The sequence below is a fragment of the Plodia interpunctella genome, chromosome 25 (genome assembly GCF_027563975.2).
Source record: "Plodia interpunctella isolate USDA-ARS_2022_Savannah chromosome 25, ilPloInte3.2, whole genome shotgun sequence".
In the NCBI taxonomy this organism is placed as follows: domain Eukaryota; kingdom Metazoa; phylum Arthropoda; class Insecta; order Lepidoptera; family Pyralidae; genus Plodia; species Plodia interpunctella.
Genome location: NC_071318.1, coordinates 4283259 through 4304177, shown reverse-complemented (window position 1 = coordinate 4304177; position 20919 = coordinate 4283259). Strand labels below are relative to the sequence as shown.

Genomic DNA, 20919 nt, shown 5'->3' with positions numbered 1-20919 from the left:
CCTGACGGGCTGCGAACAACAAGTACTGCCACTATAGGAGGAAAAATGACCGGTTTTATCAGTTTACGCAGTTGTTTAGCTTGCCTCAACCGACCAGTCAAGTTTGTATTGTAAATAATAACTTGTCTTGTCTTGTATTTTTGTAAAATTACGATACGATGGATGGCATTCGCTCATTCGTCTCGCTTTGTTTGTTTGTTGCTTGATAGTTGACAAAGACAAATGACATTGACTGTTAGGAAAATAAATGGGAACTTAAAGTGGAATAAGAATCGAAATACAATGCCATATTATTTGTTTTCTGCAGAACAATATGAATTAATTGAAATAAATATATTTTATAACTGGCTAGCGGTTGATCGTGGCGAAAAGTAGTTTATACGCTCCAGTCTCTCCATAATAAAAAATCACCAGACCACAACACAATTTTTAAAATTTACGTGAAATACAGACAACACAGCGCATTATATTAGTACCTATTCCTTTCCATCACTGGTGTGGTGAACAGTCAGTGATAGTGATAGTGCAGAAAACTGATTTTTAACGAATTACAGTTTTCTGCTATTGCAATACCAAATTTATTGGTCAAGATTGGTAAACACCCAGTGTTGCCAGTCAGTCAACAGGAGTCATCACCCTCATTTTCGTCACTTTCTTGACAGACTATAGGTTGACTTCACTGTCCAATGTGGAATACTTTTATGAGTCCCATATCATGGAATTAGTGTCGTACGAAGTACTTATTAAATCCATATCATGGGATATGGATTTAGTAAGAGAATACTTCTATCAACCATAAATTATATCCCATTCACAGTTTTATTATATGTATAGATGTCTTACATACTAACAACTGCATTCAATTAAAATTCTATTAATTGGCGTGTAGATAAAATAAAATACAGGTTTATTTACAGATTTTATTTATCTAATATCTTCAACATCCCTTTGCACATAATCCTTATTAGCCTCAACTAACATCCTACCAATAGCTTTAAACAGTCTCACTTTAAATCTAGTAACTTTGGTGGTTTCCTCATAATTTAAGTTATTTGTATTTCTGTCTATGTAATACTGGATCGTTGACCATAACATTTCTTTGGTTTTCATTATGTGATCCGCTTGGCTGAAAAATAAAACAGATTAAAAAATATAATTAAAAATCCATACTAATATTAGAAATGCGAAAATTTTCTGTATGTTCAGCTTTTACGGCTAAACGGCTGGACCGATTTTGATGAAATTCGGTATACAGAAAAAGCAGTTCGGCTACTTAGTTTTCAAAAATCTACCCCCAAATACACCCTTATCTATTCCGCATTCGCAGAAAATTCACGTGGGCGAAGCCGCGGGCAAAAGCTAGTATAATACAAAACGTGGCGGTGTCGAGTTAAGAGTTATCAGCGCAGTTATGAAAACTTCATAGATACAACGTCAGGGTGACAAGAAATGTAGAAATTAATCACCTATCTAGGATGTGGACTTGTAATCTGTGACGAGGAAGACTGAGAATCGTTATATTTTCGTCTTCTTCCACCTGAAAATAAATAATTTATATATGCATATTTGTTTATTGTTTTATGATAATTGGCTATTTTCCAACTAGTCAAATCCGATACTTTTTCCTAATGTCAAAAACAAAAAATTTATGAAGTAAAATATTTAGTAAAATTGTACATTTTTAGTGTACATTAGTACATACATGTGTACATTTTAGTGTTAAATTCCCCGTAAAGAAATAAAATATCACATAATAGGAAATAAAGGGTTTTACACAGATATATTATATATTTTTTTTACTTTAGAAAACTATAATAATTTGTAAAAAAATCAATCATCTAAAAAAGTGGTTAAACTAAAAAACACTTTTTTACAAAAAAAAAATATTTTTTTACTAAAAAACACGTTAAAAAAAAGAATTTGATAAAAATTTTATGATGGCGCTAGTGTGCAGGTTAGTACGGATATAAGCTTTCAAATAACATACCGAAGTAATTTTCTGTAAATCTCCCCTACAAAACAGCAGCGCAGTATGTGGCGGTATGAGCGACGTTTTGTTCACAACCAAAGCCCTCCTCTCCATTGAATGGAAACCTCCAAAGTAAGTTAGGAATTGCGTTTTGTTAACGCGTTTAGTTATACCGTAGTTGACACTTTCTGTGCCTACGTGGGCGCGGTCGCCTTTGCTGTAGATGGAAATGATTTGAAATTAGATTTTTTTATACTATCAAGTAGGCGAACAGGCATACGGCCCAGATGGGAAGTGGTCACACAAGCAACGCAAACTTTGTATCCTAGGGTAATATTGCAACGAATACGAAAACCTTACGAGCACCTTTTTTAATAGAAAGCTTCTACCTAAAGTACCTTAGGTTATCTTACCATTTCGTATGTACAGTCTGCCACAGAGAAATCTGACCCCCCCGCTCTTTGAACACCATCTTTTAGGGGATCAGATTTCTCTGTGGCAGACTGTGCATATACATAGATATTTTTTAACATCCTATATAGAAGCATGTGGCGTGTGGTCCCGTCCTAAAATAGAATCACTTCGAAACCTCCCGTGGTTGTCGTACGAGGCCACTAGGACACATGGACAGGAGTACACAAACATAACAACAATAGGCGCAGCGGATGGGCGGTTTTTTTAACTTGTTTTGTGAGAAAAATGGCGCTGCGGACTCTGCTTTAAACGTCACTATTACAGGCCGAGCGCTGCGCCATTTTTTTAAAGATTATTAATACAATGGATTTGAGTCGTCCAACAATAATTTACTTTATTTATTGAGCTCCTCCAATGAATTTCAATTTTATGTTATTATTATTTCTAAATACCTGGTAAACACTTCTACTTTTGTTTTTAGCTTTCCCTTCGTCTTCACATGTTTCCTGGTGACCAACAGAGAGTTAGACCCGCTGAGCAATATGGCCGACGTGAGTTCGTCTATGTCGGAGAAACGATTCAACTCTTCTGCATCCGGCGAAGGGCCAAGGAAGCCCGATTTGACCAGTTGTTCTAGATAAAGGTTTGATAATGCTGAAAAAATGATATAATTAATATTGTATTGTCATATGGGTTTGAAGTCACTTGTATTTTGTTAAAATTCTATGAACACAGCGAGAAATATATAGAAGATTACAGATATTAGTCTGTGTTCTTTTTCTAATTTTGAAAATAATATTGAGATGAGGAAAGCAAATGTGACATGTATAAGAAATCCTTTAACAATTTTTTTTTGTCTGTATGTTTGTTCGCGCATCACGCGACAACTACTGGATGGAATTTGATGGGGATTTCACAGTCGTATAGCAGATGGTCCAACATAAAATCTGGCATAGGTTTCATCGCGATACGTTGTTTAGAACCCGAAATAGATATATAATATAATATAAAACTAAATTAAAGTGGACAAAGCCGCAGGTATAACCTAGTTTCTAAAAACGAAAAGAACACGACGTAAAAGTCTTCAATGTTTTCGAAATTATTGATAACATTTTTAATGTGAACTTTAAATAAAAATAATTTATTCATCTTGAAGAATGGTCCAAAAATTTCACGTTATAAGATTAAAGCAAAAAAAGGGTATTTGTATGAATCCTGCTGAGAAGCTTCCACCGAGTGAAAAACTCCCCTGAGCAACCTGGAAGCCCTTACATAGAGTCCGGGCTGATGTTGGTAGATGTTTAGAGAACCGGGTGAGGTGGGGCTTCTCTGGCAATAGTCTCTGCGGCTGTGGCGCTGTCGTGCCCTAACTGTCCCACTTTTTGTACCTTGGAGGACCTCGACAAGGCTAACGATAAAGCTATAAAAGTGGCCACACACTGGTCTTATATAATATAAATAGCCATTACGACTCGAAAAGAAAAAGGAGTGGCTTAAAGGGGCGAAAATAATCGAGACAAATAAAAATATACGTACATTTAACATGTGTCAGTCTATCCCTCCTCAGGCCATATTTTTCGCACCATTTATCGACCCCTTGCCGCCCCTTCTCATTCAAAATTTCTTCGAATTCGTGCTGAATCCAATTCAACGCACAGTGGTCCGACGAGTCGCTGTATTTGCGTTTGATTTCGCGAATTTCTGAGTACAAAATATGTGTTACTTCAATATTTTTTTTTTGCTTCGGTTAGAATTATCTTAGAAGTATTATAAAGGAGTACGTATGTTTGTTACTTTTTTTAATGAAATTTAGGTATTGATGTAGTTGATACTTTGGATTAACACATATGGTACTTTTTATAGCAAAAGTGTGCGATTCCCGTAGGATTTGGTCAAGTCTGATAGTCAGAATGAGACAAAACATAATTTATCCTAAAGTAGGTACATAACTTTATATGTTAGGTTTAGACATTTACGATAATAAAACGCGGACGACAGCCACGGGCAAAAAAATATCCTAACTAGTTTGTTTGTTACCTCTTCACGCTTTATCTACTCAACCGATCTATTTGAAATGTTGCACGTTTGATTATTTTGAAGTACGGAGAAGGACATAGGGTATGAAATTCACGCGGGCGAAGTCGCTAGCTAAAACAAACCAAACAAACCTTCTCTTCTATCAGCGGCGTTGACAAACAGCTCCACATAGTCCTGGCAGTGCGCGGCGACGACCGCGGCGGTCGACACGCCGCCGCCGACCGCCGCGGTCAGCACGCTGCGGCCGGCGCGCGGGTGTAACGACAGAGACGATAGTATTGACCCCAATTTTGTTAGCTTTTCCGAAGCGGTTAGGGCACCTGTGAATTAAATATTAGCGTCTCGTCCCTGCTTCACTTGAGTAAAACCATACTAAGAAAATTGTCAAAAACGTAATCGTAACCATATTTCATAAAAATGGGATTAGTAGTTTTTGAGTTTATTCATTAAAGCATAACCCGTCCCGGCTTCGCTCGGGTAAAAATATATTAAAGTATACCTTAGTACACCTAAACCTTCATCAGGAATCACACTTTTAGTTAATTTAAGTTTTAAACAATTTTTGATAAATCTTTTATTGTTGTCACAGAGATCTTATTGCGTTCAATGCTTGACAAAAAGAATCATGTCCCATATCAGGATTTCATTTCAGTCGAACGTTTTGAACGGTCGTTTGACCTTGAACGATCAGTCGAATATATATATATAGCATTTAACATGCATTCAGGCGCACAAATATTAATAAAATTGGATTCTACTACATAAAAATATCAAAAAAATCCATTCTCTACTTTTCTACAATGGACATAAGGTTTTAAACCATTTAACTCGTTACATACTCACCCAAATCAATCAAATCATTGACCGCAAAATGTATAGCTTTCTCACTCGGCGGCTCAGGTAATTCCGAAAAGAAACTCTGAACTTTATCATCAGGGGCGTAAGTCTTACAATCCAATACAGTTTGCTCCAGAGGCATGCGCAGGATTTCAGGGGTGTTGTGAGGAATGAATTCCGATTCTTTCTCTTTTGTGTACAGTCTGTAGCAGTGGCCTGAAAATATAATGTCAAATTATATTTTAGACAAAATATGTATTTAGTCAAAGTATATGTTATGTTAGCTATGGCTTTTATTATATCTAGTTGCGCCCCGGGACTTCACTTAACAGTAGACTTAGATAAAGTAATTTTTTTGACGTCAATAAGTGATGTAAATAAATATATCATCCTAAATTGAATAAAGAATTTTGAATTTGTAAACAAATAAATAAATATTATTACCGGGTTGTACGCGCCCCGCCCTACCGGCCCTCTGTTTAGCGCCGGCCGCCGACACCCACACTGTTTCCAGACTTGCTGTACCTAATATGAAAAGTATAATACAGTCTGTGTCCTTAGTGCGACTTTGCTATTTACATCTCACCATCGAATCGATTCGAAGTGAGACACAGCTAACCAATCACAGTGCGCCATTGTGGCGCAACGACAACCACGCTGCAATGTGATTGGTTCGCTGAGTCTCACTTCGAATTTATTAGATAATGCAAACCCGCACTTCGCCCTCTGTTTCATAGACCAAAATCTCAAACAAAAATAAAAATAAATTATTCTAATAATTATATATAATAAAATATTCATTACCTTGCCAACTAAGTGTACAATAATGGTTACTTATAACTTAGTCACATTCTACACGACAGAATCTAACAAGCCTAGATCGCGTAGAAAGTGCGTTTACGATTGGAAGCATATATACAACCTCCGACACGACACCGTCTGTTGCGGTGGCGATCGTTCGTACACGTTTATTCACTCGCAGATATTGTTAACCGACTGATTTAGTAATCCGGACCCAAGTTTTAATCAGTCGGTTAGAGTCGCAGCTAGTTATCTATCGATCAAGTGATCACATTTGACCGACTGTTTTAACCATGGTTAGGGAATTAATGTAAACTCGGCCCTTATGAAACTGCCTTATTAACCGAACGTGATTGGTATAATGAAACTGAAATTATAATTTGCCAATAATATTTTGTCTACTTTAGAACAATCACGTTCGGTTAACAGGGCTTTTCTTTTGTAAAGGTAGTGTCTACTTTACAAAAAAAAAATATGAATAAAAACCTTAATAAGAATAACATAATATATTATTTAATTATCAATATATTCAAGTATATTTTTCAATATATTCAAGTTTATTACAATGCGTTCTCTCAATGGTTGGCTGGAAGAGAATGCTTTTAGGATTAAGTTCGCCATTTATTTCCATCAACAATAACTAAAATCGAAGACGCACTGATGAGATAAATCCCATAGACATTTCGGGATAGAAAATAATTAATGACCAATAATTAAATTCTAGTGAGATATTTACCTGTGGCTTCTTTGATTTTGTTCTCCTTATGGGCTCCGCTGTCTATAACATACACCACGTCAGGTATAGTAATCGACGTTTCAGCTACATTGGTCGCTAAGACTATTTTGCGAACGCCGGGCGGAGGTTTCGAGAACATTTTCGTTTGCTCTGTTGTCGATAATCTGAAAAAAAAATCTTATATAGCACTAGCTTCGCCCCGAACTTCGCTCCCGTGGGAATTTCGGGTATGTGTTATTCCAGGTTATATTCTACTCGTGTACCAAATTTCACAACAATCGGTCAGTAGATTTTGTGTCATAACAAACATACATACACACATCCTCACAAACTTACGCATTTATAATATTAGTAGGATAGTAGGGAAACGATGGTTGCCTTATGGTAAGCAAAAATTGCGGCTCATGAACACCACAAAACTAATATGAGTCACCGTATTCTCGACTTATTGAGAGAGTGACAAATAGATTTAAATAGAAATATTAGCAACTACAAATAAAACTTATTTTTTTTTAATATTATCTTTAAACACAGACATAAAAAATAATATCGCACAACACGCGGCTTTTCAGTCTGACGAAATAATAAATACACGTACCAGTATAGAATAATTTGGAAAGAGGATTTTTGAATAAAATAAATTGGTAAAAATGTGATGGTGACTTTAATTTGCAGTTATGTGTATCACCTTAAGTATGGCTATACCTGGAATGTACAGGCAAAATCAAATGTACATTAGACTCCCTATAACATTGGTCCAATATTTGTTTAGTGGATCTGATCTCGGCCCAACCCGGGAGGAACACTAGTATAGCGCCTTCCTGCTCGTTTTTGTCTACGGCTTTTATTACTTCTGCTATCTGGAATATATAAAAAAAAACAAAAATACTTCAAAATGTACTGATTTTTTAAAATTAGCTGCCTCATAACGGAATAATAAGATTTTTACACAACATTATATTTTTTACACAAGCTTTTATTGTCGTCATAGAGATCTTATTGCATTGAACTCGTGACAAATAATCATGCCCATGCAGTAAACCGTTTAAGAGTTCCCTCGTCGGGAGCCAAATATCATATCATATCAAACTAAACGTGTATACTAATTTCAGCTCAATCGGTTAATATCTGGTGCAAAATACCATCCGAACAAACATATACGCTATACTCATACGGATGGTATTTTGCAAAATATACATACACAAACATACTTATATAAGTATGTTTGTTCGGATGGTATTGTGCACCAGATATCAACCGATTGAGCTGAAATTAGTATACACGTTTAATTTGACATGATATGATATGATATTTGGCTCCCGACGACATTGCAAGTTAAGAAAATGCTTGTAAAAATTAATCGATAAGAGTCTCGAAAGAGAATCGAGTGTCACGACTTTCGGCTTTGTATTACGCTTAAGGGTACATTCTATTATTATTATTATCATTTTATACAGTAGCTGTATAAAACAAGAGTTCATTCCTTCATTCATTCATATGGAGTGTGTTATTGCTGACACTGGAGTTAGGTTTTATTCAATGTACAGGTTTCCTCACGATGTCTTCCTTCACCGGAAGCTTTTAAGTTTTTAATAGTTTTTAATAATAATGGCAGTAAATAAGGTTTAATTATTTCACCTCTTCGCAATGAAGGTTCGGTCTGGCATCTTCTTTAGTACAATTTTCGAAGCAATTGCTCAGCGACAAATTGTATTTCTTCTGTATATCGTCTAAGTAGGATATCTCAACTGGAAATGTGCGTCCCGGCACTTCAATCACGGGACAAGATTCGAAATATCTGGAAGTTTCAAACGAAATTATATTTATACGACATAATATTATTACCGTCGTAGGCAGGTGTCGTAAAAAGCACTATGTATCACTCTAAAGAAAGTACGATTCACAACTCGTGTATATGCGACTCTCGACTAACGTCTCGCGTCTTAACATACACCCTCGTTAGAATCTGTGACTTTCATTTCTCGGTGAACAATGTACTATTACATATACCGAGAGGGCTAAATACAAATTATATAGATTTATTGCGTAGATCGTACGACCTAAGTTTAGATAGGGACAAACAGACAGCGGGAAGCGACTTTGTTTTATACCATATAGTATAACGGGAAGCGACTTTGTTTTATACCAATGGTATACCATATAGTATAACGGGAAGCGACTTTGTTTCATACCAATGGTATAAAACAAAGTCGCTTCCCGCTGTCTGTTTGTTTGTCCCTATCTAAACTTAGGTCGTACGATCTACGCAACGGATTTTGATGCGGTTTTTTAAATAGATACTGATTCAAGGGGATAGTTTTGGTGTATAATTTATTATGGTTTAGCTCTCTGTCCCGCTTCTCCTCATGTACTTCTATGAGTACTCTTCTATGAGTAAAATGAAAGGTCATGACGGTGTCTAAAATCTTCTCTGTCTGCGTAATTGTATAAGACGAGAACAGCGTAAAAACCCTTCTGAATTAAAGACGTATTAAAAGATATGGTTGATGAAGTAATGACCCACTAAATACAGCTCGACCATAAAGATATGACAGAAAAAGAGGGCGCTAGATTCTTCGTAGCTGTCACATTTTTGACATAAAGTGCTGAAGTATCAACAATTTTGTATGGAAAATGTTTAGTTCCACTTTAATTAATTTCTACTCTTTATGGTCAAGGTGTATTTTTATTCAATCAAATTATCTTCCTCTTTAAATAATCTAGAATTCTAGACATACCTAGTAAAAACCTGAGTATCCAATGTGGCGCTCATAATAATAACTTTGAGTTCAGGATTTATGTTTAAGGCTCTTTTCAATAGCAATAGTGTTATGTCAGTATTTACATCTCGTTCGTGCGCCTCGTCTATTACAACGTGCGAACAGCCTTTTAAACCTAGAAGATATGAAAAATTACAAAATGTAATAAATAAAAACTGGCCGAGGAAAAGCCGAAAGTCGCTCAGATTAGAGAAATTAAATAAAATAAATAAATAAAAAAAAAGGAAACGCTCAGATCAGATATAGAAATGAAAAAACAAATCCAAACAAAAAAGGGTAATCCATGCTGATTATTTTTTTTTTATATTAGTCAGTACAACCACTCTCTCTATTTAATACTCTAGTGTGGTTTCTTTAATTCTCGCCTGTGACTTCTCTAAGACCAAGAAAGAGTACCTTAGTGATTTTACGACAGACCGCCTGTCAACGCTCTTTAGCTGTCAAGGCAGTTCCAATCATTTGTTTTGTATGTACGACAACCACCGGATATCATAATGGTTGTATACTTGGCGGGAACTGCGAGAACCACGTAATACGGGAAGATTAATTAGATCGAATTTGGACTTAAACTTGGCGCCATTAGAAATGGTTCCAGATGCCTGACGGCGTGTTATTGCGCCATTGTCCTACATGGTCCCAGTATGGGAGGACGGATGATCAGTCTGGTGATCGCCCAGGCATCCTCAAAAACGAATAATAATAATAAATAACCTGGATTAGTTTGCAGCCTCCTCAGCAACACTCCAGATGTGCAGTAGAGTACTGAGCCGGCGGGAGGGCGTGGCGGTTTCGCTTGCAAGCGCACTTGGTATCCGATGGATTCACCTACCTATACGATGATAACTTGATGATATCTATACTTGTTAGCCGCCTTGTGATTTGGACGACCACATATGTTTCAGAATAACTTTTCACCATGTACCTACTTTATTGTGTACTTACATTGTTATATTACTGATAAAAAATGATACATACATTTATATTTAAAAAATGGTAAGCCCATATAAGACCAACACTGTTCAAATGAGTTTCTTTCGGCGTTTCTTCTCAGCAGTGGTCGTTCCGAAATGCTAATAGTTTGCAGCTTCATTTAATGTAGAATAGATATAATACGTAGATTTCAAAATAAAGACAAAACTATATACCAGTGTAGCGTAGCCATATGAGATAGAATCATTTTCGCCAATGAATATCTTGACGGAACGAAAGGAAAGCTAATGCGACGTCTTGTCTATAGTTTATTTGTAGAGTGATTTCATTCACCCCACTAATATTATAAAGGCGAAAGTTTGTGAGTATGTTTGTTACTTCTTTACGCTCAAACTGGTGGGACAATTTGTATGTTTGGTATTTAGGAAGGTGTTATCTTGTATTAACACATAGGGTACTTTTTATTCCAAAAGTTCGCCACTTACTTCTTCGGCCATTTCACTAGCGACCCTGTCAGCCAGTCCGATAGCTGCCACCCTTCTTGGTTCAGTCACCACCATGGCAGTTTGGGCGCCACAATGACGTAATATGGCGGCCGGCACGCGCGTCGACTTCCCGCACCCAGCCGCCCCCACTATGACGGTTACGCGGGAGTTGTCTATGGTTGAAGTTATTTGCGCTCTGTGGAGAAAAAAGATATACATAGCGACAAAATACTCATATTCCCTATACAGAGTACTTTGTATATGTGGTAAAAAGGCTGCTAAACTTATCAGGTTCGGTAAAAGCGTCGCTGATGTTAAATAAACAATGACCATTACAGCAAGACTTGATAGCATAGTTTTCAGAATTGTAGCGCTTTAATATAATCTAAGTTTGATAATTACTGATTTAAAACTTGGAACACTTTTCTGTTGTAAGTGTATTAATATGTAGGGATGTACGTCATATCACTGCTACAAGCAGATTTCCTTTTTTTCCATGGCCTTGCTGACGACCTCAATAGTCATCATCTAACCTACTTTCGCCCGCGAAAGTTTGGCGCGCATCGAAACTGAGAGTGAACGAATCGTGCGAGTCATTTTACGTCAAACGCGTCATGTCAACGTCACAGTGACGTCTCGCGTCGTGACGTTTTTAACGTCAGCTGAAAGCGAGAGTGGATTCGTTTTCTCAACTCTCGATTTCATTCGCTTACAATTTCGTGACGTAAATTGACGTTACGCTTACTTTCGATTGTTGAGCGTGGTTAGGAGTTAGATGATAAAGCCACGTCATCTATTATTATTATAAATTTTTATTGTCGATTAGATTTTCTTGAGATATAAATTGAAATGTTCCTAGTTTTAGGAGGAAGGAGTCTTATTAGTACAGGAACACCTTCAAAAATTTAAAATTTGCGAATAAATAATATATCGGTGGTACCTATATTCACAAAGGTCGATTAAAGTCCATTAAAGTCGAGTAGATTCCATTAAAGTCCATCGCTAATCTCGTATGTGTATTTTTTTCGAAGCGGAAGCTGGGCCATTATTATTTATATGATCACAACTGCCAACAACTAGAATAGCAGGCCATCAGTCTTTCAAGAAGGTGACTTGGTGACATAATTTAATCAAGTGCCCTCAACAATATTGTACGGGCACTGTGTAAGATGATTATAAAACATTTGATATCCTTGCACGGGATGATATGCGTGCCAATGGTCTGACAACTAGGGATGCCGACGACCGTGCGAAGTGGAGAGGCAAAATTAGGAAATCGCACCCTTTTAAATTGTTTTTTTTTCTTCTTTTATATACTATGGTAAAGCATGTCATTTTTTGTATCAATTTACACGTGTTTTTGCAAATAAAATATCTTTTGTTTTTTTCTCTTTTGGGCTCGGAAGCTCAACGGCTGAGGAGCGACAGGGATAACGCTAAGATGCGAGAAAGATATCTTTGCACTAACTGAAAGAAATCCTGAGATAGGTCTTTATATGGATTTTTACTGCTTACTTTATGCAATACTGTTGTTTGTTTACAAACAAACAACAACTAGTCCCTGTCTACTCCCATGGGATGATATGATAATATGAATGTATTCCCTAATCTTGATAATATGAATGTATTTAACAAATAAACAACCATCATTCGTGAAGTAGTTAAGCTGTGATGCACTAACGAAATCGAAACTAGTGAAACCGACCAATAGCAAAAGCGAGAGTAGAAACGCATTCGAAATTTGTGAGTGAGCGAATTTCACCACTCGAATCGAGGTCAGACGCTCGCGGGTTTCGGCTATTGGGGTCGCGATACACTCGAAATGTGTTCGGACCGCTTTCGTTAAGTGAATTTGTTTGACACATCATAACGTGACGTAGAGAAGGGGGATTGGCGATCGCATTTTATTTTTACGTCATTTGGTGACGACGTGTAGTTTATCTTGGTTTAAAGAAAATATTTGAGTAATTATTAACGAGATTTAATATCTCAGAATTAGCCTGTATATTAGTATAATTATATCGTCCTAAGTTTTTCATTTTAGGAGTTATTTTAGAGCCAATTTAATGGTCCTGTTATTTTTAATTAGAGGGAATTGAAATAAAGAGAATTTGATACCTCCTGAATGTTCCTGTTAAAACTAGTATTATTTACCTACTAAATAAAAATTACTAATTCTAAAACGTGACTACCCACACTATACGTATAGTGTTGTTTGTGATCATCAAAGCGTTTCGACCGCTGCGGCCGCGCTGTCATTACGATCCGTCAATTTTCTTGAGAAAGGAATCATTTCCAAAATAACTCATTCATAAAATTGACATTACCACAGTACAGATTAATTATATATCTACCAATAGGAACTTTTATGCTTTTTCTTTTAACATTAATTTGTATGCACTCATTTTTATTGCAAATTAAGTTTTCTTTCTTTCAAGGAATCCATAATTATACGTATTTCAATGCAAAAACCGAAAGCTGTCATAAAGTTGGACACTTTATAACTAAGTTGTATGTAACTTTTTAAACAATCGCATAAACATCCCAGTTTTCTCACAGGAACGTCCTAACAAGGTCAGGGTTACGGTATTCGTTTTGAGGTCACATTTTGAGGTCACGCCCCCAATCGCCGGATCACGGTCGCAATGTGGGCTTTCGGGGACGCGGGTATAGGCAATTTAGAGCAAATGTTACAAGGTTTTCGAATTTGGAACGAGTCGAGGTCAACCGTCGCTTCTTTTTAGTCTCTGGTACCTACTTTTGGATTGTTGGCTATTGTTTGTGGAACGCGTTTTGGGGTTTCGAGTTTCGGCGATCAAGGACTTTTGAGCGCGTCCGCAAGGAGATAATATGCGTAGATATGTGTGTCATTCAGATATGAAGCGATAGTAGAAATAAAGTATATCTATTTAATGATTACCTAAATATTTTATTATTAAATTGTGGCGAAAGTAAATTATCTTAAAGGTAGTTTGCGAAAAAAAAAAGAATTTAATTAAGGGAAAAAAGCCATAACAAAACAGACAACCCCAGTGCGCTTGACCAGTTAATGCGAATTAGCGTACATTGCGCAGTATGTGTACGTGGTTTTATTTTGAAAAAACCAGCAGTGTACATTGAAAGCGCACAAAAATTGTGAATAGCCGATATTAATTAAGTAGCTATAACATGCATGTCCCATAGCTGGGTAAAAGCCTTCCAGCTCTGTCTGATCTGTTGATGATCTGACAACTGCACAAATAAATAATTAAAATATATCCGTAAACAACTCAATAAATTTAAATAAAATGAAACAATGTCACTTACACGTTCGCGAGAAATTCAAAAATTACCGGACGGATTTTTGTTCGGTTTTCACCAATAGTGGGATTCCTCAGGAAGGTTTAGGTGTGTACTTTATTACGATAAATAGGGAATTTGTCCACCTAAGGCCCGATGAGGGGACCTATTTTTAAAGTAAAGGGCAACTTGGAAATCACTCACGTATAATCATCAATAGGGAGTGGAGTCAATTCTTCATCATAATCTTGGAATCTCTGCTTCAGCAGTCGATTGCGCCGCATCAGAGTTGAATCTGATGGTGGATTTATGTGTCTGCCGTACACTGGATGAATGGGGATCTTCAAATCTGCACCAAACACAAAATGTATGCCACATTACACTTTTATGCTAATGTAATAAAGGCTAGATTTAAATCTCATTACGATTTCATTTATTATAAACTAGCTGCGCCCCGGGACTTTGCTTTTGTGGGAATTCCGGGATAAAAACTCTGTACTCTGTGTTACTCCAGGTTATTTTCTACCCGCGTACCCAATTTCATAACAATCGGTCCAGTAGATAATGCGTGAAGAGGTAACAAACATTAGTTGGGATAGGGATTGGGATAATAAGTTGTTATACACCATCAATTTTTAATTATGAAAAAAAATGGGGCTATCAGTACCTATAACTGATAATATGTGCATAGTCGAAACATAAAAATCGCACGAACTGAAAGAAATGCTGAAAAACACAAAATAATCTATAATAATTGGTTGTAACATAGAGTGTGCCACCTGACTACTATACGCTTCATAGTAAAGGTAGGTTCAGTGCAGTGGTTCACACAAAGTCGATTTTCATTGATAAATTCTGGCAATTCTTTTTTATTTATAATTTTTTTGCCTATGCCGGGGTCATTTCACGTGAGAGCGAGAGAACACGATAAATTATGAATTGGAATAACCTTGGACTTTAAAATTACGTCCATAAATTCATTGTTATTTTGGGATAAACGCAAACCTCAATAACTTTGGTGATATGGTGATAAACGATAATATTAAATTTTGGTTACTCACATGTAAAGGGTTTTTAATATTAAGCCTTTAATTTGTTTGGCATAATTAAAAAATTATGGTGTATTTGTTCATAACATATACCCTCCCCTAGAACCGAACCACTCCATATCCTCCCGTGGATGTCGGATGGATTAGGCGACTAAGGAACACACAGCTCAGGCAGCTGATAGGAAACAATAGCATTTCCAAGGAGGGCTGACGTCACAAGCCGAGATGAGTGTGAGATTTCATAACATAATGTATATTTTCTGTTAATTCTACAGCAAGAAATCTTTCAGATAATCATAAAGAAATTTCTGAATAAATTACATGAGCACAAAAATTGTCTAGGAATTCTCGAATTCTCGAACACTCTTTTAACGCATTTTAAAAATATTGAGTAAAGTAACGTAATAAAATAAATATATTAGGACAAATCACACAGATTGAGCTAGCCCCAAAGTAAGTTCGAGACTTGTGTTATGGGATACTAACTCAACGATACTATATTTAATAACAAATACATATATAGATAAACATCCAAGACCCAGGCCAATCAGAAAAAGATCATTTTCCATCATGACCCGATTTTCCATTATCCCGGGGATCGAACCCGGGACCTCTCGGTTCAGTGGCAAGAGCTTTATACAACATCCTGGCCCGTCTAATACAAAGAGGCAGATGTAAAATTTAATGTAAAACTAATGATATTAGCGCTCTGTCTCGTTTCTTCTCGTGTATTTTAAGCATATTTCTTTCTTGTATGATCGAAACGAAAAAAATGACGAAGTCTATAACTTTCTCTGTCTACGCACAAAACACATGTCCAAACCTGATATATCAGCCACTTCTTCAGATCCACTTTCTTCTTTTATATATTCTGGATCTGTAATAAAAATAATTATTGAAACTGGTTTAAATAAAAAGGTACTTAAAAAGTTGGATGTTAAAAAAATTAATAGCAGGTGCTAGTTGGATATTAACAGAAAATCCTTTGTGCAATTACTTGCCACTAAATGGCGATAAATAGCCGTAAAAGTCATGTCAATGCCTTTAGGCGACTTTAATAGAATCTGACATCGGTGATAGAGCAAGTTATTGTTATTATTATTATCTTCTTAACGAGATACCACATGTTAACATTGTTAACACACTCGATAAGAAGAATAATATTTATATGTATAAATGTTAATATTTAATAATTACCTTCATCTATAGTGGAATCTTTGGTCAACGCGGCTGGAGAACGGGCAACAAAATGGGAAGCTTTCTCGGCTGCTGCATCATAAATGTTCTCTGAATGAAAAAAAAATGTTCTCAATCAATTAATAGGTATTCATATTATGCATTCGCCAACCAATTGTTACAATGATCTTAAAGTAATTACAATTAGTGTTTTAACTTAGTCATCTTTTACAGGTACTGCGAATTTCGTATATTTAGAAAGACTAAAATATCAGTCAATAGGTAACAAAAACAGTAAGGGCCCGCTTCACCACTTTCTGATAAAATTATTATATTGTAACTGACTGATAATTAGCCTGTTAAATAAATCTGCCTGATGTGACTGGCAAGTTGGCCGTATCCAACACTTTTGAAACACAAATTTATTACGAATTTTAATAAGAGTACATTACATTTTAAAAAAATAAATTTAATGGGTATCTTTCATCTCGAAAATTTTATTAATGTTCTTTTTCGCTGGCTGGCCCTGGCTTTTTGGTATCACAGAACGCAATAAAGTACAAGAATGAAACAGAGAGAGGTACATTTCAGCTTTTACAATGATAAATATAACCGGCCGCTTGCCTGATATCCGCCCTTCTCGGGAATGCTATTATCGCCTATCAGCTACCTAGGCTGTGTCCCTTAGTCGCCTCGTATGACATATGACATCCACGGGAGGATACGTAGTGGTCCTATTCTAGGGCGGAGCGATGCGCTTTAATTTTTAATTTTGTCGCCCAATATTTTTGGCTAACTCATATTGATGAAAACAATAAATATGACAAACAATATATATGACAAACATATAGCAAAACTTAAACCTACATACTTATCCCATTCTGATAATCGTCCCATATCCTGTCAATCCGTTCCATTGTACTATCACTGATGGACACATGTATAGGTTCTTTCAAAGTGCTGCGGATCTCTTCTAGAACATTCTGGTCATAGATGGGGGAGCCTTTGTCATTGATTCGATTGTTTTTGTAAAGCCATATGAGAGCCTGTATTGCCGATTTCTCCGCTGCTTGCCGCTTTGATTTTGAGGTGCTGGAAATTAATAAATTGAACATTTTTAGGGTTCTGCACATGAACAGGGTCAAGTCATTGTTCCCCTGTCAAGACCTTGTTCACAAATTTGTGAATAAGGCTTCTAAATGTAGACCTCTACATTCATCCAGTAGAAATTTTAAAGGGGAAAAAATCTAATCAAATTGGTATTTGTTATGATTTGACAAGGGAATCGTGACTTATTCCTGTAAGGGACTTATGAAATTTGGCAATATGTAAGGTCTTTAAATACAGATAAAGGAAAAAATTCGAAAACAATGAAAATGTAAGTTTAATACTAAGCAAATTTCACGAATCCCTCAGGTTGCGAGTGTCAATAACTATGTTATTTTATTTTATTAAAGCCTACTTGTAATTATTCAGAGTTGTTGGAAAAAGAATTAGCAACCATTATGGGGTTGTCTCAAGTTCGGTGTTATCTCTCTTCTGTCTCCCAAATTTCTTTTGTCCCATTTACTTTTGTACAATACTTCATAAAGATAACCAAATATCAAAAACAAATAATTACCATTCAAACTTCATCTTCTCAGGCCAGATAAAAGTGTAAGTAGCCACCCAGTCATTTTGAACCTTCTTAGCCTTCTTTACTCCCTTGGGAGCCGAAGACAATTGTCTGAAGTGGATGTCGAAGATTTTCTGTGGTGTTTTGGCAGTCAATTCATTCAGTGTGACTCGGGGTTGAGGGAACAACTCTGTGATTTTCTTCAGATCTGTAATCAAATTAAATGAGATGTTACGAATCTACATTTAACAATTTTTCACTGGTGAACATAAAAGTACTCTTACAAAATTATATCGGCACAGTGCTGTGTTGTCGTGTTACTACAAAATAAAGTCCTCATTTTCCTGTTTTAGCTTTTGCCCGTGGGTACGTAAAGTTTCCATGGGAACTTTTACTTTTCTGAGATGAAAATGAATATTAAAGTTTGTAAAGGTAAAAACAAACAAACTTACTCTAACATTCATAATATTAGTTGGATAGGTTAATGTGTAACTAGGATTTGACTCACTATGCCACACTGTTATTATATAATTTTTTTCAATAGGTATCGGGTATTTTTTATTTTATTCATAGGTATTTTTTAATTAGAAAAGTGTCCGATGTGACCCTATGGCTTATGACAGCGACAAGTTTTGTATAGAACTCATCTAAAACAGTGTCTGATTTCACATTTCCAACAAGGTCACGGCCTTTACTTTATTTACTTTAAAAGTAAATATATATAAATAAATGAAGTACATATTGCAGGCATCAAGCCATAGGGTATATGCCCCTAAGCCTGCGATATAAATGTACAATACATATATACTATAAGTAATACAAATTTCTATTCAAAATCAAAGCATTTATTTCAATTCAAACTTACACTATTCAAGAAATAGTTCTATTTTTATCAAAACGCTACAAACTACTATTTATTTTTCACCACATTCTTTTTTTTTAATCTATTTTTTGTCGAGGCTTCAGTTGCTTGGTGCGACTATGACAGCCTCATGGGGAAATTCCATTTTATTTGGTATTGTCTGCCTTTGCGTCATCATCCCTCTCCAGAATGTATAAATACATCTGACCTCCCTAGACAACAGTTTGTTCAACATAATGTTGATCTCACCATTGCCCAAACAGAGATCACACAGGAGTTTATTTCTTAAGCTTGAGTACTGATCACATTCCAACAAAACATGAAGCAAATCTTCAGTTTTAATGCACACATTACATGCATCCGAATGGGCTTTTTTAATAAGAAAATAAAACTTGTTAACTGGAACATGACCTGATCTCACTCGAAAAGCAGATACTAGAATCTCCCTACTGAGACTAGCACAGTCGAACCAAGGCACAGGGTTGGGAGAACCTGGGATAGAAACATTCTTTAACCAACACCACATTCTTAAATTATACATGTAATCAATTACCTTGTTCCTGGATTTTATCGATTATCATTAATACATCTCCATCAAATAATCCTTTTGAGTATTTTTGTCTGTGTAAAGGATGAATAAAACTAGTTTTCAAATAACTATCACTTCTTCTCAATAGGTTGAAACTGTGATGCCTCTGGGGTAAATAACAACCTGAAAGAAGTTTTTTTTTTACAAAATGGCATCAGATCTGATATCATTCAATGTGTGAAAAAAAAAAAGTCCGTGCAGTAAACTATTGAGGAGACCCCACGTTTAGAGTCATTCCAATATGCACCATCAGTTAATGTATCTCATAATAATACATTGTTATCCAAACTAAGCATGTGTACAAAATATTTAATTATAAAATTCATATGGTTAAAGATATGTGCTTCAAACGAGATTTGCAAAATTCCACCTGAGACATTCATAGTGAATACATAAGTAGTTACATGGCAGTTAAATAAAAGCTTGTAAAATATCAATGATTGTTGTTAAATAAAATAAAAAACGAGATATTATTGAGATAATCAATGCAGGCTAAACTGGAGGTAATAAAATACTTTATTTTATAAAAACATTGCATAATAATGAATAGATTTACCAGTAGCGATGTGACTATTCCAGCTTAAGATTTTAGTCGTACGTATGTCTGTTTTCAAATATTTTCTCCAGAACTGGGTTTGGCCCAGCAAACATCGTCTTAATAACATTTTTAATAACTTTTATAAATCCTTATCATGTACCTCTATAAAAAACTTTCGTCTAGACATTAATATTAGGACTATGAACAACACGATAGTTTCATAAATTTTAACGAAAGTTTAAAACTCAAATATTCTTTACTCTGTAAAGAATACTGCTGTACTGTTTTGTTAATTGGCTCAAATTAATTCTAAAAAATCGCTAAATACAACTATTTTTTACTTTTTACACATTTTTTGTAGGTTAGTTCTTCTGTCAATTCACCGCCTCAAATTATTACTGTCAAACTGAAAGGTGATTTGACAGTGACAGCATATTTTTTTTTCTTAATTGTTTTTGGGAATCAAACCAGTTGAACTATATTTACTTATTTTCGAAAATCCCTGTAGTGTTTTATTAACAGACCTCGTTCAAAATAAAATATTAGGCACTTATTAGCTTTTACTCACGGCTTCGCCCGCTTATATTTCCTACAGGAATTTCTTTTAGCATATAAAATGATTCGTCAGTATGTCCCAATTACGATAATAGCCAGGTCCATACCATACCATTTCCTTGTATTTTATGTACATGTAGGTAGGTACACTTTGTACGTTCATAGGTACCACGAAATTGCATTTTCATGGCATTGACGCCATGTAAATTCCAACACGCACACGATTATTGCGATAATTGCGGTAAGATTGTCATCTCGTGAAGTTTC

The 20919-nt window shown here is 35.7% G+C and overlaps 1 protein-coding gene across 1 annotated transcript; it reads right to left on the bottom strand.

Moving 5' to 3' along the window:
* Positions 1 to 906: 906 nt before the first annotated feature.
* LOC128680711 (ATP-dependent RNA helicase DHX30-like) lies at positions 907 to 20497 on the bottom strand. Its single transcript, XM_053764040.2, has 21 exons — positions 20116 to 20497; positions 19524 to 19682; positions 18115 to 18316; positions 17365 to 17585; positions 16515 to 16604; positions 16141 to 16194; positions 14473 to 14617; positions 10990 to 11185; positions 10286 to 10403; positions 9533 to 9689; positions 8433 to 8592; positions 7500 to 7654; positions 6795 to 6958; positions 5702 to 5782; positions 5264 to 5473; positions 4552 to 4740; positions 3920 to 4084; positions 2836 to 3037; positions 1988 to 2186; positions 1467 to 1537; positions 907 to 1126 (listed from the first exon to the last, which is right to left on the bottom strand). The coding sequence occupies exons 1-21, from the start codon at positions 20222 to 20224 to the stop codon at positions 925 to 927; spliced, it is 3249 nt and encodes a 1082-aa protein (XP_053620015.1). The 5' UTR covers positions 20225 to 20497; the 3' UTR covers positions 907 to 924.
* Positions 20498 to 20919: the final 422 nt, after the last annotated feature.